This window comes from Anabrus simplex, chromosome 5 (assembly GCF_040414725.1).
Source record: "Anabrus simplex isolate iqAnaSimp1 chromosome 5, ASM4041472v1, whole genome shotgun sequence".
NCBI lineage: Eukaryota > Metazoa > Arthropoda > Insecta > Orthoptera > Tettigoniidae > Anabrus > Anabrus simplex.
In genome coordinates this window covers 94050233-94077823 of record NC_090269.1, presented here as the reverse complement: position 1 = coordinate 94077823, position 27591 = coordinate 94050233, and the positions used below count along the sequence as shown (strand labels likewise).

At 43.4% G+C, this 27591-nt stretch overlaps 1 protein-coding gene across 3 annotated transcripts in view; it reads left to right on the top strand.

The window, feature by feature from the left end:
• LOC136873783 (cyclin-dependent kinase 11B) overlaps positions 1-27591 on the top strand; it is a 114987-nt gene that overhangs the window by 9124 nt on the left and 78272 nt on the right. For all 3 annotated transcript variants that reach the window (XR_010860173.2, XM_067147003.2, XM_067147004.2), the window contains exon 2: positions 26848-26928. Coding sequence is in view for 2 of the 3 variants with exons in the window: in XM_067147003.2 (XP_067003104.2) it covers positions 26860-26928 (69 nt within the window). In the remaining variant the exon portion in view is untranslated. The remainder of the gene's footprint in view (positions 1-26847; positions 26929-27591) is intronic.

The following is a 27591-nucleotide window of genomic DNA, read 5'->3' as shown; positions in this document are numbered from 1 at the left end:
GATGGTTCTCCATTCTCTGTCAACCATTTGCCACAGTTGGTCGTCCGTACGAGGCTGGGCAGAGTTTGCAAACGGCGTCCAATGAGATCCCACACGTGTTCGATTGGTGAGAGATCCGGAGAGTACGCTGGCCACGGAATCATCTGTACACCTCGTAGAGCCTGTTGGGAGATGCGAGCAGTGTGGGGGCGGGCATTATCCTGCTGAAACAGAGCATTGGGCAGCCCCTGAAGGTACGGGAGTGCCACCGGCCGCAGCACATGCTGCACGTAGCGGTGGGCATTTAACGTGCCTTGAATACGCACTAGAGGTGACGTGGAATCATACGCAATAGCGCCCCAAACCATGATGCCGCGTTGTCTAGCGGTAGGGCGCTCCACAGTTACTGCCGGATTTGACCTTTCTCCACGCCGACGCCACACTCGTCTGCGGTGACTATCACTGACAGAACAGAAGCGTGACTCATCGGAGAACACGACGTTCCGCCATTCCCTCATCCAAGTCGCTCTAGCCCGGCACCATGCCATGCGTGTACGTCTATGCTGTGGAGTCAATGGTAGTCTTCTGAGCGGACGCCGGGTGTGCAGGCCTCCTTCAACCAATCGACAGGAAATTGTTCTGGTTGATATTGGAACAGCCAGGGTGTCTTGCACATGCTGAAGAATGGCGGTTGACTTGGCGTGCGGGGCTGCCACCGCTTGGCGGCGGATGCGCCGATCCTCGCGTGCTGACGTCACTCGGGCTGCGCCTGGACCCCTCGCACGTGCCACATGTCCCTGCGCCAACCATCTTCGCCACAGGCGCTGCACCGTGGACACATCCCTATGGGTATCGGCTGCGATTTGACGAAGCGACCAACCTGCCCTTCTCAGCCCGATCACCATACCCCTCGTAAAGTCGTCCGTCTGCTGGAAATGCCTCCGTTGACGGCGGCCTGGCATTCTTAGCTATACACGTGTCCTGTGGCACACGACAACACGTTCTACAATGACTGTCGGCTGAGGAATCACGGTACGAAGTGGGCCATTCGCCAACGCCGTGTCCCATTTATCGTTCGCTACGTGCGCAGCACAGCGGCGCATTTCACATCATGAGCATACCTCAGTGACGTCAGTCTACCCTGCAATTGGCATACAGTTCTGACCACTCCTTCTTGGTGTTGCATTTGCTCTGTCAGTCAGTGTATATAGGCAATATATCTGCGATCTGAAATCAGCAACCTAATCGGTCGAACAAATTGTCATTATCTCATGCTCGACTGATTCAGACTCGTACGTCTAGCGGGAATAACACAAATTGCTTTAGTTTATACTTGCACTTCTTCCGCACTTCGCAATCTATTTGCGGCTTTACCCGTACCGCTTCGTGATGAAGTCTATATGTACAGCATTGTTTACAACGGATAATTAGGCACTCGCGATCGCACTGTAAAGCATCTAAATACAATCATACGATTGAACAATTACTGCAAAGTTCATGTATCACCGATCCGCTGAATAAATGTTAGCGCAACTGCACTAAAATAATCACAGTCTTTGTCCTAAGCAAAGGTTTCTGGCGCAAATACAGACAGACACTCGACACGCACTAGCAGCAATCTCACTGTCGAATGAACAAACTCCCTCCAAATCTCTCAGCTCTTACAGGGAGCAAAAAGCGAAGCGACGCCAGGGAAACTCCCTCGAAACACTCTTGAGTTTGGTATGCAGCCACTAAAATGTTTCCCACGGTGGTCGGATTATTACGATGTTATTAATCTCGTTACTTGTTAACGGCGTTAAACGTGTCATTGGCTTCTTAAAATTCTGGAGATAATTTTCATCTTTTTATTATTCTAGAAAACCTTCAGAGAGAGGAGATATCACTCGATTCCCATGATGTGGTGAACCTGACTAAAGTAGGGCCCACGAGAGTTGAAGTCTGACGTTTAGCGCCACCGGCGAGAAAAAGTTGACTAACGCTGCTCGAAAATGGCCTGTTGCTATGGCAATGACAACAGAGTTGCAACATTTTAGGATGCTATCACCACATGGGTTGGCTTGCTCTCAGTCACTTTTGTTATTCATATTCTCACTGATTTCTTTTCTCGATGAAGTATCGTCTTCCTATTGTGTTTATTATACCGTAGATTATTTTTGAATTGTACAGATACCGTTAACAATCGGAGTTAAATAATAAAAAAAAACTATCAATGTGGGTAGTGTTGTTCTATTCTGTGATTAGCATGTGCATTTGTTGAGGTTATTGTCAGAAACTGATGATTTTGTTAGTGATTATGAAATCTTTTATATACCGGTATATATCGATAATGTCGTGTTCTGTCTTAAATGCTGGAATTATTAACACGAGCTTAGGAACCGGTCAAGGTAAATGAATTGTATTAGGCCTAGGGCTACATGTTTTATTAAACACTCAGCCTATCTGAAAGGGTGGTGGGCTGCGAATGGAGGTAACTATGACAACGCAGCGTACTTCGTAGTTACAGCTTTCGCCGCTCACCTGTCAGACTTCAACTCTCGTGGGCCCTACTATACTCCCGCTTAAAATATTGTTAGGGTGGTATGGTACTTCCCAAAACAAAATTCTTATCTCTCTTTTCCTTCTCCATCATATCTTCTGTTTCACTCATGTATAGCCACACCCTGCCTAGGGAATCACCTCCTAAGTTCCCGCGTTCTATACGGCATCACGCCCTTACATTTGGCCTCATGTTGCGCAATATTTCATCTGCGTTAAATATCGCTTATTAACGAATGAATAGAATGGTTCAATACAACATGACACATGAAATGAAATTTGTTATAAATACACAACATAAAATGCAAAAAGTTGAATTAAAATAAACAGTTTATAATCTAACATCCAGCCCAATTATCTAATCAAGCCTCAGTGATGTAGCATTGAAAGAGCCACTTGGATCACCCAGGTAAGCCCCTCAAATTGCACTTCATGATGATTTGTCAGATGGTTTAGTTTGCTGTTCCACAATAACAGCATGAGCTTGACTGCATAACCCATTTGTGGACATTGTACACACATATTCCGCATCGTTTCCACGTAACATGGGAGTTCAAAGCTCTTGTATTTTTTGTACAGGGTCGATAAACTACGTACTTTAGCTGGAGCATTTTTAGTCCATACGTCACCACATATGGCATCATTGCTGAAGTTGTTTTCAGCAAGCTGTTGAGCTAGTTGCAGGGGTGGGTTTCTGGAATGAAACTGGTTTATTCTCTAACAGGGAATGTTGTCATGGATGGCAAATTCGAGATGATTCATTATTTTCAAATAGTCCATGAGCGGTGCTTTTTGTCTTCATAACACAGGCAGGGATATGTATATTGAGTACTGGGAGCCAGTATAATGGTGTAGTTCTTATGGACCCAGAGATGGTTCTCAATGAATAATGATTAATTATTTGGATCTCATCAGCTACACCATGCATTTACCACCTGAGATATACCACATTTTATTACACAGGTCTTCACTCATTGCTGACTCTTCACAATGTCCTGAAATTTTCCAGGATAGCAGATACTAAATACAACTGATAAATTATGGTAAAACCAAAACACAGAAATCAAGGAAATAGTCAAATATACATACAGAAAATTTCGTAGATTGTAAAGAAAGGAAATGAGTTCTTACTTTGTTCTTGTGAAAGCATAATGCAACCACATACTTACCGTATTTCATCTAGGAAAACCCTTTGTAACTTGGCATTTGCATCTAGAGAGCTAGGTAAAAACAGAATAACCAGTTCTATGTGATAACTTTCGGTATGAACAAGTACAACAGACCTTTTATATGGCACTGAGAAAACTCAATTCTATCACAACTGTTCTACCATCTATTTTAAGTTACCCAATGACGGTGTGAGAATTTAAGGGTTACGTTTAAAGGCCCAGTGGCACATGAAACATGAATCTGTTTGTATTTGACACAGAACAAAATCTACATCACTTCGTTCCCACTTCTAGCTCTTTCCTATCCCATCATCGCCATAAGACCCTTCTGCATTGGTGTGTCGTAAAGCATATTTAAAAATATGAGGCCACTGATGTACAGTATTTGTAAGTAGACTGTTCTAGAGGTGTTTAGTTAATTCATGGTGGCTTGAAGAATCAACGCTAAAAGGTATTACAGCGTATAATTAATAAGTATATATATATATATATGTAAAGTCGTTCAAAAATGTGTTGCTGATTGGCTGTTCTTAGGTAACAGCCCCTTACCATGGTGGATCAATAGGCAAGCAGTGCACCATGACCGCATGCCATCACTAATATGTTTGACATCTCCAACAGTGTTGCTCAGAATACTCCCACTACCCTGAATCCCCCTTCTCCCCCAGACAATAAAGTCTGCTCCACTTCTCCCATCCATTGTACATCCTCACTCTCCCACCCCCGCAACCAACCTCTTCTTCCTCCACTCCCACATCACAACCAGCCCAAGACCCACCCCTCCCCGGATGCCTAGAATCAAGATCCCCATTCTATATTAGAGATGTCAAGAATATTAATAACTTCATCAACATCGTCAGGGCTAACCAAATTGGATATAACCTAAAGGTACTGCATGACGAAATCGGGGTCCAGACTCGTACTCCAGAGGACTTTGAGACACTGAAGTCTCTCATTCAGCATTCTAATGGACAATACCACACCCGCCTTCTCAATCGCCGCTACTGGACGGGCCTCGTGGCATCCATCATATCCAAGATCCAGAAATCATCGCAGTAAAACTCACCTCTCTTGGGTTCAACATCTCCTCAGTGCTCCAGATGTTTTCACAAAAAACTAAGGAAATTACTACTCTTCCTCGTCACATACAGTGGCGACCATTGAGAAGACATAAACATCTTCCATCTCAATTATCATCTCTGTACCTACATTAAAGTCGAGAAATAGATGAGTCCTGCCGGACCCATACAGTACTTCAAGTGCCAAAAGTTCGGCCACTTGTCAGGTGGTCGCCACTGCTACTCAAAATGTGTGATCTGCGGGGAACTTAATGCTGCCAACGACTGCTGCAAGAGAGGTGATAGGTCTCAGAAGCCACGCTGTGCAAACTGCGGAGAACAACATACGGCCAAATATCGTGGCTACAGCACCTACCTTAGACTAATTCGCTCTCGAAATTCCAAACACCTCCTCCCGCAAATATGCCCAGGGACCATCCTCGTCAAGGTTATACCCCAATGTAAAACAAACTCAATCTACAGAGCCTAACCCTCTTACCTCTACTAGTGAAGTCAACTTCACCCGTTCATATTTTCCTCCACTCCCTCAAAACACTACGGCCCCCTTATCACAAAGGGAAGTACCATTACACCCAATAAATCCTCTTCTTCGTTCGAGTTCTTAGAATTCTTCAGCAGATCCGTCCATCAAGGAAATCATAACACTTATCAAGCAAATACTATTTGAGGCGTGCTTCTAGTGTTCCCAGAATGAATAACACTAAAACTAGAACGTTTCCCACAGAACTGAGGGTCCTATAATGGAATGCCGAAGGAGTTCGTCAACATGCCGGACGGTGTGAGCTACTCAAAAATCTTAAAGTAGACATCGCCTTGATCTGTAAAACCTGGTTAAAACCTATCCGCTCCTTCCTCATACCCAACTACAAATCCTACCGTAATGATCGTCCCACTGTGAACATGGCGGAACCGCAATTTTCATCCTCAATACTCTCTCAAACCAAGGTATCCGTACCCATCCCGATATTACCTCTCTCGAACCCACAACCGTTGAAATAGCCGCACACAAAGGACCACTCAGTCTTTCTGCGTGTTGCATAGCACCAAAAGCCACAATTGACTTCGCAAATCTGGACAAAATCATCCAGGACGGACAACAGTGCCTGCTTGTGGGTGATTTCAATGCTAAAATGCCACGCTGGAACAGCCGCATCTCCACTACCAGAGGCAATCAACTAGCCAGATATTGCGATAGAAAGCTCCTCTTGAGCCACAGTCATGATCGTCACACATAACCTCAATGGTCGACCCGAAACGCTGGATATTGCCTCTCCAGTATCCGTCACGTCATTAAAGTCATCACCATTGATGCTTTATACTCCGATCACCTTCCAGTCCTCATTACCGTTGCCTCCAGAGACTGGAAGTCTAGACTTGCTGAGTTAAGCGCGATCAGGTTGGCTAGAAGTTTCACTAGGAAACGGACTGGCACACCGGTCCTTCATGGACATCGAGAACTGGCGTACTCAGATTATGACAAAGCTAATACCATTGCGGATACACTAGAATGCACTTGAACCCCCAAAATTGACCCGTCGGACGATGACTTTATTTATCAAGCGGAAGACGAAATCGTAAATCTAGGTGGTCCCCAGCTTCCATCGATTTCAAGTTCATCTTTCCCTCCGAACTGCTCGCCGCTATCAAGTGGCTCAAAAACAGCAAAACTCCTGGTCTAGACTGCATTTATTCTACCTTCCTGGAAACCCTTCTGAAAAAGGCTCTGACCTGCATCACGAAACCCTTCAAAGCCATCTTCCGACTCGCCCACTTCCTTGGAAGTTGACCAAACCCCTCTATGAACCCACCTTTCCCCAAAACTACAGACATATCTCACTATTCATTCTTTCAACGCTTTTCGAATCCCTTCTATTCTCCTGAGTCGATGTCCGGCTCCATGGCTAAATGGTTAGCGTGCTGGCCTCTGGCCACAGGAGTCCCGGGTTCGATTACTGGCAGGTCTGGAATTTAAACCATTATTGGTTAATTTCGCTGGTACGGGGGCTGAGTGCATGTGTCGTCTTGATCGTCATTTCATCCTCATCACGACGCGCAGGTCGCCTACGGGAGTCATATGAAAAGATCTGCACCTGGCGACCCGAACATGTCCTCGGACACTCCCGGCACTAAAAGCCATACGCCATTTCATTTCATTTTCTGAGTCGATACCATCATTGAAGATAAACACCTGAACGACAAGCAGTTCTGCTTCAAAAGTAAGCACTCTACCGCACACCAGTTCCTGAGGTTCACAGAAGAAATAACAAAAATTACAATCATAGGAGGCACATGGGAATCTGTTTTCTAGACATTTCGCGTGCGTTTTGACAAGGTATGGCACCAAAGTCTCATTTTCAAGCTTAAGAAACTTATTTGTTTCCCATTATACTTGGTCCATCTCATTTCCTGTTATCTAACAGATAGACACTTCCAGGTCGAGGTCAACAACACCCTGTCTGACCCCCGCACAATTAATATGGTGGTCCCGCTGAGTGGGGTTATCTCTCCCATGCTAATCAACTTATATTTGTCTGGCATACCCCGTTCACCGCGTGCGAGAAATGTACGCAGATGATACTGCCACATCCTCTGTCCCTTAGCAGCCAGAGTCCAAAATTATATCCAGGAAAGTGGAGGTTCAAAATTAATGTCACTAAGAGCAGCACTACGCTCTTTTCCAAGCACACCAGAACAGATCTCCAGTCACTGGTCTTTTTCAGTGAAGTGATCCGGTGGACCAATATCACTACATACCTGGGTGTCACGTTGGACAGAGGATTGACATTTAGAGATCGTGTCATCTGTATTTCGGCCCAGGCCTTTGAACGCCTATCTGAAATTGTCATACTTACGAAAGCCAATAATGAGATAAATTTAGAAAACATGGTCTCGCTGTACAAATCCTGCATACGGTGGTCTGCTCTGCACCACTTCATTCCACTCAGAGCTTCGTAGCAATAGAAGTAATTCGGAACCCTTGAAAATACCGAACGCAGTTTTCGGTGAAACGTCGGGACTGTCACCTGCTCCTGGACCACGGCTACAGGCCCGGAAAACACTGACTTTGTTTATATCGCCGGCCGTGAAAGCCTCTACTGCTGTAAAAATACCGCCCCGGTGACATTGTTTTCTTCCCCGCTAGTGCACTACAATGGAGACTTTTCTGACTCGTTGGGTATTCTCGGAAGCAGTGAGTAGAAGGGCATAGTTTACCTCTTGGGATTTTCATGTACTCGCTGTCAATAAAAATGGCCAGAGTCTATGACTGTGTTTGCAGGAGAGGGAACTTGTTCCTGAAAAGTAGAAATACCGAAGGACAAGTCCTACCTTCAAACGCCTGCAGACGATGTCCGTCAACCTCTCTTCCCACACAAAGCACTCGATGAAGAACGATTTTTCGAGAATTGTGGCTGTATTATGGCGTGTTGGCATCGTAGAATGTTCCGGGCTATTCCAGATATGCCAAACATAGGCAAGTCAGGCGACGGAAGGCATGGATGGCATGCACGAAGCTGAAAAGTTAACTTGCACAAATATCCTGAAAACAGTTGCATCGTGATCACGCACTATTAGTTAGAATCTGTAGTTCCATAAAGCACAATAGAGATAGGCCTACTTGAAAATAGTGATGATAAATTCAGACGAAGAAGGCATGAGGTTGCGAGGTGTGACGGCATCCCAGATACATTGTCGTAGAATTGCTTGTTCGGCAATTTCCAGTTAGAATACCAGGTTTTTGAGGTGCCCCCCCCCCCGAAGTAAAAGTCTAGTGGATTTAAATCGGGGGACCTCGATGGTCAGCTGATGGGATCATACCAACCAACCCACCGATTCGAGAAACGGCGATTTAGAAATCGACGGACGTCTGTACTGTCGCGAGAAGGTGTCCCATCATGCAAGAACCATATCTGCTGACGTATCTGTTGTGGAACGTCGTCCAGAAGCTTTGGCAGAGAATACTTCAAAAAATGGAGATAACTCAAGCCGGTTAGTCGTGCAGGCAGCTCTACTGGCCCAAGAACCTGATCTCCCAAGATCCCGGCACCAAGATTTGCATAAATCCTGTGGTAGAAATGACGTTGATGAATAGCATGAAGTTTTTCTTCTGCCCATATATAGGCATTGTGAAAATGAATGATACTCTGCCGAGTAATGGATGCCTCATTTGTAACCAACACGTCGTGTGGAGAGTCTGCATTACGTTCACATTGTTGCAAGAATCAGGTATAAAATTCATCTCGTGGTACGTATTCCGCTTCTTTAATATGCTGTACTCGCTGGTAGTGGTATATATGTACAATAGCTGTTAATGCAATGTACGGTGAAGAGTCCAGTTAGATGTACCTACTTGCCTTGCCAAGCTCCTTATGCTCATAGTGGGTCTCTCTTCAACAAGTCGTATAATTTCTCCTTCCCGCCGTAGCTCCACAGGATCACGATGCGGTCCACGACCTCCACCCGAGGATGAAGTGAGCCTATGTCCCGAAGCCTTTGGTGCATAGCGACGAACGTTCGGCTGTTGGGGAATATGGCGGTTTGGAAATCGTCTGTACAGCTCCCTCGCCCCATGTACAGATTCTCAGGCTGCTCCGTAAACGTGGTGAATAGTAGTTAATTCGGCACAGGTAAACTTTTCCATTATGTAATTAGTTGGCTACAGGGATGTTGTTAGCTCTACAACTGTCCCACGAGTGTGGGACAGGCAGGGACAATGTGCCATCAATGCCACTGAGGCAGGTAGTGGAGCCTACATCCACTGCTGCATTCAGTTATTCACGCGCCACCACTGAGTATAACGTCACTCGAATTGTTTGCGTAATAGCTGCCTCAGTTCGTTTCCTCATCTGATGATATACGTAGAGTTAACAGTGTATCGAAGTTAAGAAAAAGTACATTTAAAGTAAACACAAGAATACATTTTGGAATGAATCAGTGGAGCGAAGTCACACGTAATAATGTATTTTTTACAAGTTGTTGTACGTCGCACCAACACAGACAGGTCTTATGGCGACGGTGGTATAGGAAAGGTCTAGGAGTGGGAATGAAGTGGCCGAAGCCGGAATTAAGGTACAGCCCCAGCATTTGCCTGGTGTGAACACGGCAAATCAAAAAAGAACATCTTCGGGGGTGCCGACAGTGGGATTCGAAACCACTATCTCCCGAATGCAAGCTTAACAGCTCCGTGCCCCTAACCGCAAATAATGATAGTAATTGACTACTCGTAAATAATGTTCTGCAGAGAAAACACTTTTCAGTGTTTATAGCTGTGGATCTCAATAGTCGTATAATGTCCTAAATACGAAACCTTCTTCGTCCTCACGTTTTGAATTCTGGTCAGTGGAGGATTTTGGACTTTTAATTTATCATTCCATTTCGTACCATTAGGGGCCGATGACCTAGATGTTAGGCCCCTTAAACAACATCATCATCATCATCATCATCAAATACGAAACGGAAGCTCTAATACCAGGCTTAGTAACTCGGACGGTGGAGCGCTGGCTTTCTGATACCAACTTGGCAGTTTTGATTCCGGCTTAGTCCGGTGGTATTTCAAGGTAAACATCATTTCCATGTCGGTAGATTTACTGGTATGTAAAACAATTCCTGCGGGACAAAATTCTGGCGTCTCGATGTCTCTGAAAACGAAAAAGTAATTCGTGGGACGTAAAAACTATTATTATTATTATTATTATTATGGAAACTCTAACTAAACGGGTCAAGTTTACAGTTATCATTGTACTTACCAGCACTTACTGTCCAGTAATAAGCCTTCTGTTACAAATACCCATTGACACTTTTATAGTAGCTCAAATTTTCAAAAGCATGGATGCACTACGGTCTTCGAAATTTGTGTTATCGGTAACAATTTCACTGAAGCTACGGATAGTCTTTCGGTGTCTACCGTTCTTTCATTCATCTGAAAATGTTATGAAAACAGCATAGACAACTCGCATAGTCTATTGTCAGAAATTTAGCGTAAACTGACACAATAACAGTATTGAAATGGTGCACCCACTGTTCATTAACTATTTCCCTTCAGTTTTGTCAGCTTGGATCACTGAGTAATGTCGTTGACATTTTGTAAATTACTCACAACTGCAGAACACTTAATTCGCATGTATGTGCTAGTACGGACATTGGACGTCATATACTGTATGTAAACGAGTACAAAATAGCACTCGACGGCAACATGAGATGATACAAGAATGGATACTTCTCACAGAGTATCCTGGTCAGATTCTAAAATACAGCAAGTCTCACGTGCGTTCTGCCTCACCTACTTCCCAAGTGGCCAGCAACATCAGTTGGCCTGCGATAGCAAACAGGTTCAGCAACCCATATACTCCGCTACTGTAGTTTAACACGTAACTCCACGACACCAGGACAGTATGGCATAACCGACGTTTCTTACTACGTCCATTCAAAATACACTAGGTCCTGAAATATTTGGCTCGTTTGTAGGGAAACGAATAGGACCAGGTAAAATGTACATAACACGTGTCCTGAGATGCATTTTTCTTTACCGACTGGCAAAGTATCTGCACGTAAATCCCAGCACCCTGTGTATAAGGGCGGATCAAATAGAAATGGAACAGGGTCCACAGAATTAAATCAGCGAGGTTTGTATTAAAAAATAATCTCCAAAGATACACAAGCACTTGTCCCACTGTTTCACCAAGTGGTAAATACCCTGCTTGCAGAACCCCTTTGACTGAGATTAAAACCAGTTTCGAACATTGCCCATTACTTCATTGCCGAGTAAAATTGTCTACCCTTCAACGTATTTTTCAATAGATCAAGGATATGGAAGTCCGATGGCGATAGATCAGGGCTATACGGTGGATAATCCTACCGTGTCCACTCGAACGACGCCAACTTGTTCTGTAGTTGCCGTATGTGGCCGTGCGTTGTCTTTCAACAATACAACGCAACAGGACAGCAGTTCGGGTCATTTGGCCTTGATTGCTGCGTGCAAATGGTGAAGGGTAGAAGAAGGGTTCCTTCATGATTAAAAACGTGTCAGCATCACTTTGCCACCACTGTGCGTATCTCGGACTTCTTTGGTGTTGGGGAGCGTGGATGTCTCCAGTGTTGTATTTTTATTTTGCTTTCGCGTTGGAGTTGGTAGCACCTGCCACAGAGTTTTCAAGGAAATTGTCCCTGGCACGATATTTCAGATAATACTGCAAAGACTGTTCCTTACATAGGCTCTTCTGATCGTTCGTGAGGTGGTGTTGTAACCATTCTGCGCTCACTTTCCTGTCTCACCTCTGTCTAATGACGGTGCGAACAGAACCGAAACTTACTCCCACATAATGCTGATGTCCTCGACAGTGACTCGTCTATTTGCTCGGAATATCCGGTCGAGTTGTTTCAGTAGAGCATCCGTGATGAGAACGTGAGATGACCAGGTTGATCTACATCCTCCAAAGATTTCTGCCCCTTCGGAAACGCTTGTGCCATTCTGCACACGAGTCAATAACAGACCATATTCTCCATAGATTGCCTTCATTCGCCGATGCACTTCGCGAACTCCTTCTGTCACTACAAGAAGAATAACACCACGCTCTTCTTCATTACCGCAAGTGAAACCTGACTGTGTGTTCTCCGGCGTTGCTAACGTCAAGTTCGGCGAATTTGCTATATGCACATTGGAAATTCGAAGTAAGCTGCGCTCTAAACCTGAAGAATATTCATATTAAAACTACTTGTTTTTGTTATTACATTTAAGATAGAAAAATCCATGTATTAATAATTATACACTTGTATGTGAATTATAATACCGTTGCAATATCATACTTAATTTTAGAATTGCATCGTTAGTCCTGTACAGTGTCTTCACCAAACAGTAGACCATGACTAGAGCATTTTATTGTTGTCTACTCACTCTTTCAGATATCTAGTAAGAAATTGATGTATGTTGGGTATGCAGCCCGAAGGCTGGTTTGATCGTCTGCAGCTCCGTCAACAACTGTCATAAATAGGCTAGGCGTCAGTGAAGATGCGTACTAGGGAAATGAGGAGTGAGGTAGTTTCCCGTTGCTTTCCTCACCAGTTGCTATTACATATCAGTATGCCAAGTCCACTGAAATGCATGCACCAACCGACCCTATGAGCGATATTTTCACACCATTCATAACAGGAACTGGCTGTATAAGGAATGGTATTACTAGCATCACTCATATCTCAGTCACTTTCATATTGTCAAAGCCAAGGATGAGACTGAGACAGGTGAATGCAAGTAACAAATTTGATATAGCCCATACCAGTAGACATAGTGTGGACTGTAAACACTACATCTCGCCAGCAAAGGCATAGTAAGAATTTATGAAACAGAATCTCCGGAATTTACAACATAGTCTAATTTTAAGGGGGAAAATCGCCAGTCTCCCACCTGAACAGAAGCAATTAAACTTCGCGTTCGTCATCATCTTTCATCCTCCGATTTGTTTTCACTGCGCTTTGAAATTCATCCCAAAACTTAATTATCTGAATAGTTCTATAGAGGAAATGATTAACTCCTCAAGGGTCTTAAGAATGTGAGAAATAAAGGTATAAGATAATGTGGTAGTTACAAATATATATTGTATCTATATAAACGGTCACTAGATCCAAACTCAGTTCGGTTACATTTTGACATAATGCTACACTCATTCTGTTGCAAGTTACGTGACTTTCAATTGAGCTACGTTTAGCTGAATTCTGCTACCGTTGGCAACACAGCTACTCAACAACGCATCCCACATACGCACGGGTGAGTCCTTTATGCAGTAGGGATATCTCTCCTTTTTTTTTCCCTCATCTCCCGCACCACCTCTACACAGGTTTGTCGCCACAGACATGCATAGATATAACCCAGTACTTCCACTGCTCCGTTTTCATTTGATCCATCCATATATTTTTCATGTCTCTTTTAGTAGATGTGACGCTTACAAACGTAATTGCATAAAATTCCGTGATTTCCCTTTTTTTTTTTTTGTCTTATGACTTAGTTCTGCATACTGCTATCGATCACCGAATGATCCCCCTCATTTACATTTTTGTTTACGTTTCATTCCTATTACCACAATTTTACTCACAAAACTCTACTAGTGTTCTCTGGAGAGGTGATCCCAGGTAACTTGTATTCCACACGTTGAAGTAGCCACAAAGACGCACACAAAATGCTGTCAACTTGCGTACACGGATTTATTCACAATTATTTACAAATCAAATACACATAATCTTAATCACTGCAGTCGCAAACAAAACACTTCACTCCGAAAACATCAACAGACTACCATATTACAAGCTGCCTATCACGGAGCACATGGAGATTACAACCTTGCAACAGTTGACTGCTGACTGCCACAGCATGTCGGCACAAACACAACTCATGGTCACAAGTATACTCTTGTTAAACCATAACTCCAACTAAGCAATAACTCGTCTCTACCATCAAGACCTCCTTATATACTGTATGTGCCTGACCAGGCGTCTAGAAAAGATATGTTACAAAATACCTTCTCGTAAATTCTAGAGTGCTTAATACGTAGATATAATTACAGAATATTCTACCATCATCTAGTGTCAAAGATACGTCATTCTAGATGTTACAGTGTCTTTCACAATACTGCAGTGGATTACACATCATATATACAGGTAATAATAAATTACATACAGGTTCTTAAATTAACTGAACTCATATAAATGTCTATATACAGTACATGTTTCATGACATAACCTCACAAACAATGCGAACATCAGACTAGGTAAATAATAATGATACTAAATGGGTGTAAGTACTTCATAGCCATACATTACAAGTAATAATAATAATAATAATAATAATAATAATAATAATAATAATAATTGTTACCGTGTTTTTGCGGTAGGTAGAGGTGAAAGAAGGTGCGGGCTTGAACGGGTCTCAAACTACGGAATCAAAGTTAATGTAAAATTTAACAAGGTTATATTTTCTTTTCAAAATTAAGAAATAACAAGTACGGCAGGTACAGAGTAGCAAGGCAACAAAAGGTGCAATTACAGTATTTACAGTATTTGGGCTTCGAGCCCCGAATTCACACTTCTAGGGCAATTAGCCCAACTTTACTCCAAAATAAGTTTTACCAGAGGGGCAGAAAACCCCATTCATGTTCAAGAGCACTTGCTCCAAATTACACAGAAAAGCCTCCTCGAGGCATACAACACTTAATTTTCAAGAAAGAGCCACACGCTCTCAAACTTTAAGCCTCTCAAAGGCCACACCAAACTCCACCTTCAAGTTGTCCTCTCAGGACATAGACACAGGGGTAACATACCCAACCTACTGAGGTCTATTAAATGAAAGAGTGTAATTACATGACCTCTAAAATAACAATTTGAGAGGAGGCGATCTGCACTCCTAATGTATTTGTTTCAAAACCTAATTTGGCTCTAGGCCACTGATGCAAGGGCTAATCCCATACTACGGAGGTGACTTTAGAAAAGAACAATTTACATTACGTTAAGGAAGAAAAATAAGTTCACCTCAAAGCAATATGAGTGGGAGCTCGAGAGGGTTAAGCACTCTCTATCCCAATATGTAGCTTTAAAAGAGAATAGACGCTAAGAGTAGTTACATTTTAGGAAAGGTTACATGGTGGAAACTCTTCGGACCCGCCCCGAGAGTTAAACTGCTGAGCTAGCAAGAAAAGAAGATATTAAAAGGCCATTACCTGGTTATTGAGCTGCTGCCCGAAGAAAGAGGCGCTTCCCGCCCCCTGCTATGTACTTTACACACTAAAAGTTGGAACAGAAGTGGCACCGAGACCCTAAAATCAGCAGTTTATATACTCTCGCGGAAAGTTCGAGGCGTTTCAGGGAAGAAAACACCCGCCCACAATCACTTTATTGGTTATGGATAAGCAGCATATTCAAGTTGGGGGAAGATACATCAGATTGATCAGAAATTAATTAAAGAAATTCGGGATTGGCTAAATACAAAACAAGGGGAAAGAGAGGGGTATACAGCCAACTTAAACAATAACAGACAGAAATTTAACAAGAAACAAACTTTTGAAATAAAAATTTCTCAAAAAAGCAGTTCTTTCACATGGCACTAGGGTGCACCATAGTAGTTTTTCAGTAGTGTCCTCTAGAAGACAAAGTTCACACTTCTTACTACCGGTACAACAAAAATACATCAAAAGTGACACAGTTCAAAAACTCCAAAATTTCCAAGTAGTGACATCTTCTGAGAAACTTGAAAATTAATACCGTCGGTAAAGTTCGGACTTCCTCCAGCAGAGGAGTTTCAACTGGCGCAAATTTTAACTTAGCGGCGTGGAGGTGTACCGCCCGGTACAATAATAATAATAATAATAATAATAATAATAATAATAATAATAATAATAATAATAATAATAATAATAATTCGAGCTCGATACTTGTATTATTTACCCATGGGTTAAAGGCTATTGTTTTCAAGTTATATCAGTCTATTACACTTGCGTCAACGTTTATTGTCGGGAAATTCTTGAGTTTGAAGGGTTTCAGAGCAGTAGCTAACGATAATAATAATCGTGGCATTAATAAGACCTCTCCCTGAGTTTGAATTCCCGCCGATTCACTGACATCAAGGTTTCTAACAAAGACATTCAATTTTAGCACCTCAACTTAGTTTAATGTATCTTCTCAAAATGTCACCACTGTTGATTCTACAGTAAGTTCAGCGTAGTGTACTGAGGTGTAATTAACCTAATCGGCAATGCTTATGTCTTAGGGTCTGATAACCTGATCCCCTTCAATTGTTTTTGAGTTTTCACCACTGTCTAAAACATTGATCAACCAATCGGATTTCTACCGATCAGAAGTTTAATTACGTCATTAATTATGTCATTTTCTAGAGCAGTCAGCTAGCCTGCTATATATCTGCGAGTTTGAACCTTAAAGTGTCGGTCTTTATCGGCACGTAGTGAGTGCTACGCTAATTGATGAGGTCTCCTTCGGGAGCCTGATGGAGAGGCTGGGGCCGGCGTAAAGATGGCAGCATACGGTAAAGCAGAACTCTATCTACGTGTGGCAAAGGGAAAGCTTCCAGCATTCCCCTTTCGCACGTAACTGTTACGTCGATCTGCGTATCCTTAAATTTTTACTGTAGCATTTCTGTTTTGTTTATTAGGGGTTAAATGTAGTTTTTCTAGGCAGTCTATAAAACCTCTTAAGAGTACTCTGTAAAAATATAAGGAAGCATGAGTGTATACCCCAGTTTTCCTTATTCACTTTGTTTTTTTTGGTGACTGAGTTATCTAAACCCAAATTTCTCTGTCTGCTTTTTCGGGCTTAGGCCTAAATTTTTCTATTTATTACCAATTAGCATGGTTTATCCTCTGCGCGACCGGGCCTTAAGCCGTATTAGGTTTTTATAATAAGTCTTGTACTAGGAGGGCTTGAATTTTTTCAGCCTCCATTCTAATTTTGTTCTCGGCCTTTCCATTAACCGTTATTTTTTTATTTTTTGGTGATGTAGTTTAGGCTCCTTTATATTCTGGATTTTTCGATCCATTTTTCGGGTTTGGCCCCCCTATGAAACAAGAGTAGCGAGTGTGAAAGCTGTTAAGCTTTTAAGAGCAGAAAGTAGAGTTCTGCTAGAGGTACTTTGACGTTACTGACGTAAATTAATTTAGCTAAGGTGAGTTTGAAGCTCTTTAAGGGCATTGGAAGGTGTACAGTATTAATTATTATTCTCCAGATTTCGAGACCCTTCTGAATATAACTGAATTTGAGAGTTAGTTTTTCCTCGTGGTAACCTTGTTCTAGAAGCTTTAAAAATGTTTATTGAACATTGAACATAGCAGGCTTTCGCCTAAATACATGTTCACCGTGCCCATAAAAACCAAGTATACTCTTCCTCCTACCATCCCCTACTAAATGTGATTACTAATTTACATATAAGACTAATAAAACAGAGAAATGTTTCCCTCCTATTTGGAGACCTTGGCAGAACAGCAACACTGAATAAAGAATGAAGAAAGAAAAATAAATAAATAATGCCTTTCGGCGATAAAAAGCAGTAAAATAAATAAAACACATCGGCATTCTGAGGGGGTACATAACCTGCCCCCATCCTTAGTGTCAGAAACACACGTCTATTCACTTCCTCCTCACACGCAGACATCTTAGCAAGCAGGCACTGTCCTTGAACCCTGTTCAATATGGTTGGACCTGTCTGCTTGCTCTTAGTTATCCTCTATTGTTCCATTTCGCTGTACACAAAACTTCTTTAGTCTGCTGAGTTATACACTAACTACTTCCAACTCGAAATCTCCTAAACCCTGACTCATAATTTAAGAGCAGCATTTAAATCACACTCACCAAGTCTTCTTTTAACCGTTTTTCTTTAAGATGTTTGACCAATTCCTCCTTCAATTTTGACCATACATAATTTTTAACAGCACATAAATATTTATTTAAGTTACCAGCCCTGGTCCATTCATTCACTACCCATTTAATAATTTTCCGTTCATCCCCCTGCCTGGGTAAGGCTTGTTCCTCTGGATTAAATAATTTACTCACTTTTTCTACAGCAACACATTCTTTCACCAAGTGCAGGTCATTGGACACTTTCTCGCATAATAAACACCGTGACTTATCTGCCCTTCTGGTCCATCCCTTATTCTTATACATCCCTATTAACCACCATAACATACCTCTTCTATCTGCTCTGTTTACATTGATAATACTTAATCTTGCAACTTTAGCGACCTCATTGTACAGGCTAAAGGAACACTTCTCCCTACCTTCTTCTATCAGGCACTGCCTTTGAATGTCTTTAAATCTCCCTACTATGTCTCCAGTCTACTCTTCTCCTTCCCGTACCACACTACTTCCAAATATACCCCATACCGATCCTATCCAAATACGATTTAACTTTCGTTAGGCAACACCCCATATACATATACTTCGACCGTTGAAGATACGCTGCTTGCAAACCAACATCCCCTGCTCCTGTTTTAAGTCTCATCCAATATTTTAGTACTCTTTTAACACAATCAGCTTCGATACACTCCCCACACAGTAATGCACCGGCATTAGCCGTGCATTGTGGTAATTGCATTATTATTTTGCTGAATCTGGATATAATCTGTTTCAACGTGTCTTTTAATCCTCTAAACCCCATAGTTCCACCGCGTACAGTACTCTGCCCAGTACCAACGTTTTTTAAAACTAGTCTCTGCAAGCTGTAATTTATACCAGGGAATTTTGATTCTAGGATGTTGACCTCCGAAAGGGTTGCGGTCCCCTTCCATTTGGCCGTCTTAATTTGGTCGTCCCAGCCTCTTCTCCTGTTTATAATCACTCCAAAATATTCTAGTTTGCTTACCTCTTCAATCTTTACTCCCTGTACCACCCATATCCTTTCATTCTTCCTTCTCCTTAGTTTTAGTTTCTACCATCACCTTCGACTTACTTCCATTAACTTTCAGGGACCATTTGCTTGCAAACTTCTCAACCATGTTGAGGCTTTTCTGTAAACCTCCACCTGTCAGGGCTAGAAAGATCACGTCATCGGAAAAATATTAAGCCAGGTACCTCCAGCCCATTTACCGCTGGCACTGCCCAGTTATTTCCATCGTGGCCCTGAAGGATGTCATTAATGAACAGCAGAAATAATATGGGCGATAACTTACAGCTCTGCTTCAGACCAACTTTACATTCTATTTTGCTGCTCAACAGATTTTCCTCCAATCTAACTCTACAATATACCTTCCTATATAACGCTTCAATCGCTTTAAACATTTTCCTAGATACCCCTACTTTCCCTAATTTTTCTAATAGTGCTCTTCTACTAACCGTGTCAAGTGCTTTCTCAAAGTCTGTTGCAGCGAAGTCATTTTACCCCCTTTCCTATCCAGATATTTTTCTATGATCATCTTGACGGTCATTATACTATCTGTTGTTCTGCGTCCTCTTCTAAACCCCCCTTGAAGGATTGACAATATCGACTGTCTCTCAGCCCAATCACATAACCTGTTCGCCAATATCCCTGTGTAGACCTTACTCAGCGAGTCCAGCAGTGTTATTCCTCTATAGTTCTTTGGTAGATTTCTGCAACCTTTCTTTTTTATAAATAGGGCATATTACAGCAACTTCCCATTCTTTTGGATAATTCCCTCCTTCGAAAATCCTGTTAAAATGTTTAACTATACCTTCTACTATCTGATCGTGTTTGCCTATTTCCTTCCAAAAAGCGTTGCTTATACCATTACATCCTCCCACTGATTTACTCTTAAGATTACTCAGCACCCTCATCACTTCATCCCTTGAGATCTCTTTATCCAGTTCCTGAATTTGAACATCTAGATTTCTCCCTCCTGTCATTTCCATGTCTACCTTGTACCATTTATCTTCACCCCCTAACTGCTCCCTGAAGTAATCAAACTATTGGACGTCTGCTATATTCGGTTTGCCAACCCTTTTCCCCTCCTTTGTTAATTTTATTAATTCTGTCCCATACCCTATCCACTTCTTTCATTTTGCACTCCTTGTTTATTAACTCCGTTTGCTCTCTCTTCCATATTCTCTTTCTCTCTGCGATTTTTAATTTGTATTATTTTCTTAGGTTACAGAACGCTAATCTTTCTTGGCACCCTCCCTTCTTCCTAAACACTTTTAGCGCCACCATCACTAATTTTCTTTTTCCTTTACATTCATTGTTGTACCAGCCCTCACCATTCTTCTTCGGCCTCCTAGGAACTCTATTCGCCTGTGCGTCGTTTTATTGGGTATTCGATTAACTCTAGCGCTCTATCACCATTACCTTCTCTTAAGGCCTCTTCCCATCCACACCTAATTACATCCAGCTCCTTCTCTGAAAGGGCATTTAGCTCCTGTTGTGTCTTTTCCGTCCACCTGTATTTAGTATAACTAGTGCCCTTCCCCATGCATCCTTTTACCTCCTCCCCCTCTATTTTCCCTCGCTTCTTTCTACTATTACCCATACTGGAGCATGATGGGACTAAGCCCAGTCTCCAACCTGCATCTCTCTGATATCCTCTAGCATGTCCTCTGTACACAATATTAAATCAATCACACTCTCCCCCTGTTCCGTAATGAATGTCAGCTTCCCCCCTCCCTCTATCTCCTTCCCACCATCCATTCAAAATATAAAATTGGCTTCTGGCACATAGCTCCAACAGTTTTGATCCATACCCATTCCTTTCTTTATCTGCACTTCGCATTCTTACCCTCATCGTCATCTCGTCTTCTTTACTGTAAACAGGGCACAATTCTCCTATTCTGGCATTCCAGTCCCCAAGTAACAACATTCCATCTTCATCAAATTTTACCTCTTATGGTACTCGTTTCTAGTACTAATTCCTCATAGAAATTTTCGTTCGCGTAGGCAGAGTTCTGTAGGTGGCAATAAGCAAAGGCCAGACATATATTCCTTTCCCTCCCTTGTCCCTTCCCCCTACTAAGCCTGGCCCAAATTACTTCCTCCATCTGGTTTTCAATAACTTCAACTAGCTCACTAATCTCTTCTTTTACCAATAGCGCTATTCCTCCCTGATCTTTCCCTTTTCCGCTCTTTATTCTCCTGGATTTATACTTTACCTCATAACCTTTACATTTTATCTCTTTGTCAGATTTTTTCAAGCCAGGTCTCTAGTAGCGCTACAATGTCAAAGCTTTCTATTGTTAACTGCCTCGTTACCTAGCTTATTTAGTAACCGTTCAATATTTATAAACCCTATCTTCCAGTCTAGCTATGACTTCCCCTCCCGTCCCTCTCGGTTATCTCCCTTATTTTTGCTTCTTGTTATTATGGCCCTATCCTCTTCGATTCCCATTCCATCTTTCTTTTGCCCTTTGGAGCGCAGCCTGTCATCCTTTTCTTCCGCAAGTCTACTTTCCTTACCCTATAAGTCTTTTAGGCTTAAACTTCTCCCTCTACTCAGGGCGTCTCGAACTTTTATTTCCTCGCGTGTTCCTTGTTCTTTATTGGACACTTGCCTACTTACGTTTAAACTTCCCGGATCTTGTGAGTCAACTTCTGTTGGCACTTGCTGACTCCCCATTTCATCTTCCGCACTGCTCACTGGACTGCTCGGTTCACTGACCCCTGACATGCGTTCCTTACTTGCTTCGTAGTCCCGCGCTGCTTCCTCTTCTGTCTTTCTCTCAACTATCCTGTTTTCTTCTCGTTTTAGGTTTTCGACAATCATTTGCATCTTCTCCACCGTCCAACGCCGTACCCACTTTCCGTTTGAAACTATCAACTGCTGTCCCCTGATATGCGCTCTGAGCCCTTGACTTCTTGCTCTAAATAGATGAGCTCTTAAAGTATTTAAGCACTTACTACCTTCACTTCCCATATCTCTTCTCACCCTAATTTCTCGCCTTGAAGGTTGTTCGCATTTCTTACGATAATTTCCGCCATCAGAGTTGATATCAATTTCACTCTGATAGGCCTTCTCCCCCTCACTTTTCCAACCCTTTCCACATCGTCGATATCCACTTCGCTAAAGTTGATCTTCATCTTAGTCTGAATTGCATCGACCACCTTCTATATGAGTTCAACTTTAGCTTTGTTTACCTCTTCCTTCACTCCGTATATAAAAAATACATTTCTTCACACGTTCCTGACCACTGTTCGCCTCTACTTCCTTCAGTTTCGTTGCCTCTTCTTCCAGATTTTTGACTTTTTCTTTCAGTTTCTTGATTTCTTCTTCATTATTTCCCGTCTTTACTGCTTCCTCTTCAGTTTTGTCCTTTATCCATCTCTCCAGCTCTCCGAATTCTTTTGACTGGTCCTGGAACATCTGCTTTAGTTGTTCTATTGTACAAACATCCTTCACCTCTCTGATTTAAAAGCGCCCATGTCGTCCCAACTCATATTGCCGTTAGCATTCGAGCCGGGATTAAGTTCCACGCCCCCAGTAACTAACAGCGTCGTAACCACCACAGCCACCAGCACCATCTCTCCTAGCTTCCGTAAGTCACTCTTGTGCTCTCTCTTCTCAGGCTTTTCCCATTTAATTCTCCATAACCACCTTCCTATCGCTGCTCGGTATTGCTTCACACCAAGCATTGTTCTGCGCACTCCACTCAGCACAACCGCTTCCTTCGGTAGCTTGAGTTAGACTGAGAAGCTTTTGCTTCTTTGTATTGTGAGCAAGTACTATTCTGTATTCGCTCTGCTGAGAAACCTCTTGTGTAAAGGATAGTGCCTCGCCTATTTATACCAAAGACTTGTATTTTATAAGACCTATTTATCTGGTTTCGACTCAGTCTTCTTTGAAAATGGGAGTCCTTTCTCCCCGAATGTGAACTTCCTAAGCTTGTTTGTTACTTCCCTGTTGTTAATCTCTTCCCTGTTGTTTTTCCCTGTTTTTCCAAAATATGAAATATATTTCAGTAAATTTTGTTGTCAAAATTTAATCTTTGGTTCATGCTTTGTCCGACTATTTACCCCTCGCGCTTCTTCCTCTCTTTCGAGCACGAAAATTCATGTAATAATAATAATAATAATAATAATAATAATAATAATAATAATAATTGTATGGCCTCAGCTATGACGTGCAGACATTTTTAATCTGACACCATTTAGGCAGCCTGCGTGTCAATTACAACGTTCCATTTTACTCTGCGAGATGGTAGGGAAACGGATCTTTGTTGGGCGATCTATGGCTAAGTTTGAATTAATGTTACCGTGTAAATACTATTATGCGTTGGAGGGGTAGATAGATAAACACAGAAAATGGTAGCGTTTAACTTTTAATATTTATTACATAATTACTTATAATAGTCTTCTCATTAACACACACAGACATACCAGGACCACTACTTACACGCCACAGTACAGATTACACAGTTAGCGCCCTCTTTCAATTCTCTCTGTTCATTCACACTAATTCACACTCGATCTTCGTCCATTACCACTCACAGTCTCTCTGTCACACAGTTGCTGTCACAGTCCTCAGTTCACATCCTGCACACGTCATTCTCGCAGTTCAGGATGGCGTACGCTACCCTTTCACTCTAGTAGAACCTCTGTTTCCTGCCCATATCCATTGTTCCCTTTCACACCGTTACGCACACATTTTCGCTACACAGTGGCCGGCCCCAGAGAACACACACGGCGTTCAGACATGCGGAACGAATACTGAGTTCCCGAACAGGACACACTCTACAGGCTGTCATCTCACTCTCAGACAGACGGCACTCTATTCACCGACAGCTCAAACTGAACTCATAACACCTCCTGAACCACGAACTCACTGCTGGCAAGTTTCGCGTGCCTTATGTACAGTACCTGGGTGGCCCTTCGAGATACATCGGGCACTAGAAGCCCTTGGAAACCTGTGAATATTGAAGGCTCTCGGTTCGGTTCACGGTTCTCGTACTTTCTGCACTCCTCGAGGTCTCCAACGACGTAGCGGCCAATGACGGTAACTACAAGAGGATCTGACCAAAGAGCGTTGGCTCTTTCCCGTCAGGTTGGCTGCGCGGCGAATAGCGAGGCTTCAGCGTAGAGACGTCACTCGTGGCGGGGCCATAATGGACTGCTCTCTTTCCGGTCTTGCTCCACAAAGTAGCGAACATACCACAGTGCCTCCTCAGAGTAAATCGTCTTGACTTGCTCCGTGATGTAGCACCAGACCATTTGTTAAGGTGGTCGACGACCTCGTTCCTGGTGGTGTCGATTCATAGGTCCTCGCCCGGTGGTCACAGCTCCGGTGCCTTTCCTCTCGTTCACATCTCTGTCTACTTCCAGGGCCTGAAGGCCTTCATAGTTCACCCGCGCGACGCACATGGTTGGCTCACGTCTCGGGCTTGACCCTGCTGGGTTCCCCCCTATCCCGTGACGAACTCGGTGTTCGTACCGGCACGCAGCTTCGTGCCGGGACGATGTGGTCATATGGCAGCCTCGTTCGTTGGTCGTCTGTTCGGGCTCCATTAGTGCGCCGTCTCCTAGTGGGGGTCCGTCCCGCCGTGCCATTATCATCACTGCCTTCATCTCCGGGGCCATAGTCAGAGCCCCCTCGAAGTTCTGCTTCCCGCCGAGCATAGTCCCTTGACGGATTTCGATGTCGGTTTCCGTAGCGCTCCATCGGCGCGCTTTGTTTTCTCGTAGCTGGAGGCGGTAGGCGTCTTTCGGCTGGTCCGTCGAGTACTCCCAAATCATCCTCGAAAAATCGAACATGGCTGGAGGCTACATAGTACCTCCATCTTCTGCCCACGGAGTCCGGCATTTGGGTATTCTGCTCGCTCCTCTGACGTCGATCTGGTGTCGAATTTGGTACGGCATGTTCCCCAAGTAGTAGTCCCGTCGTACCGTGGGGTTTCCACCTTCACGACGCCGGAGCTGCCATTACTGCCAGCAGGCTTCATTCGTGTCTCCACGGCCGTCGTACTCTCACACAGGGCACTCACTTCCTCCGCTGGACCTCGAACTCCCGGACTCCACAATCGCGAGCATTACTTGGGACCGCTTTCCGTCCAATTCGTGTTCGTTCTGCACGACGTCACTCTCCACTTTCGTTTCAAGGGAGCACAGTTCGTGTCCTAACTTCAACTGTCCGCCCTTCAATTCACTTAAATCCGATTTCGGTTGTTCTTGGTTAGATTTCCGGTCACTAGTGATCTCACTCAGCGTTGGTCATAGAGATTTTCCTTTCTAGTTGCTCCTGAATAGATTTAAGTTCCTTCTTGAATTCACTTGTGATCTTACAGAGAAGAGTCTGGAGCTGTTCGTCATCCATTTGTTACTGATTATAGATTCCTTACAACTACGAAGTACCAGGTACTACGTAACCAATTCATCCCATTAGTTTATCACACTTGTTCATCCCACTTCTGACGCCAGTTGTAATATGATGGCGGGGTAGATAAATGAATACGGAAACTGGTAGCGTGTAACTTATAATATTTTTTTTACCTAATTACTAAGTGTACTCATTAACACATAGAGACATACCAGGATTACTACTTACACGTCACAGTACAGATCACACAATTACACAGTTCACGCTCTCTCTCAATTCTCTCTGTTGATTCACACTAATTCACACCCTGTCTTCGTCCACTAGCACTCACAGTCTCACTCATTTGCGGCAGAGTCCTCAGTTCACAGCCTACACACGCCAGTCTCGCAGTTCAGGGTGATGTACGCTGTCCGTTAACTACAGTAGAACCTCCGTTCCCTGCTCCCTGACGAAATCCAGTTTTTCTTTTCATACCGCTACAGCTCACACATTCGCTACACAGCGGCTGGCCGAAAAGAACCACACATGGCGACAAACATATGGTGCATATACTCAGTTCCCGGACAGGACACTGTGTACTCTACAGGCTCTCAGCTCACTCTCAGACCGTCGGCACTCAACTCACCGACTGAGCTCAAACTGAACTCATAACACCAACTCAACTACTAACTCACTGCTGGCAAATCTCGCGTGCCTTATATACCTGGGCGGCCCTTCGAGATACATCGGGCCCTAGAAGTCCTTGGAAACCTCTGGATATGGAAAGCTCACGGATCGGTTCGCGTTTTTCATCGTTTCTGCACTCCCCGCGGCCTCCAGCGACCAATGACGGTAACTGCAGCAAGGTCTGGCCAATGTGCGCAAGTCTCTCCCGTCAGATTGGCTGTGCGTCGAGTAACGAGACTCCAGCGCGGTCACTCGTTGCGGGGATATAACTGATTGCTCTTCCTCCGGTCTTGCTCCATAAAATAGTGAACATAACACAATACCAAATATACCATGCATATTTTAGTTACCGACATGGTACGACGTGGAGTGTCGAATGGACCTTTTTTCCAACTTTCAAAAATCCTATTATCTCTGTCCGGTTTGAACCCAAGATGGAGGTCGACACTCGACCACTGATCCACAGAGGGAACTACCAGCTAGTGGTAACTGAGGTATGTATAGTACACGAACCTTTTCTTGAGCCCTAGATCCCATTCAGCACTATGGAGCTCAGGGCTCAAGAAAGGTTCGCGTACTATAATGCCCTGCATAGCTGCTATAGCCGATATTGGATATTTCTTTACTACGGTCCTCGAAGATGGTTGCTTTATTTTGCCTCACTTATGGAACATGTCTTTTCAGGTGTCTCAAGACATGGCTCAGGAGCAGAAGATAAAGACTGAATCTGATTGGTCGAAAGGAGAGGGAAACTTCGCTACTTCGGTAAGTATCATGCTTCTGTTTACATTTCCAGGCTATGTTTAATGCGAGGACACTGTCGGATTTTATCAGAGAGGCAGATTAGGCATCGCTTTATCATTATTAAATATCCTGACAGTTTGAACCCTATTGTACATTAGTATATTAGGGTTATACTTTTGATCAGATTTTTTGAAATTATTTGTCCTTGACACAAAATTAGGAAATTAAATTACTGAAGATATGGTGCATGAACTGCATGTTACAAAGAACTGTATGTAGTACTAACTTATTGTATGGCTTTTAATGCTCGGAGTGTCCGAGGCCATGTTCGGCTTGCCTGGTACATATCTTTCTATTTGACGCCCACGGCCGACCTGCGCGTCTGGATGTGGGATGATGATGATGTAGAGAGAGGGTGAAACCCGGTGTCGGCAAGCAGGCTACTCCTGTCGAATCATCAGTGTGATGTGCCCTCACTCCATGTGAACACTGCGGACAGGTTTCGAATTCGATCCAGGTTTTTGGCACCCAATCTAGTGATTAGAAATTGTATACCACCACATGCCCTACCACAGGGCCTCTCAAACGCCCAAAATCTCACGCGTGCAGATCGAGGCGCAAGAGCTCCGTGCACTGTGCATCGGTGCCGCTCGGCATGGCTCGGATCAACGCTTCGTCTCTGGG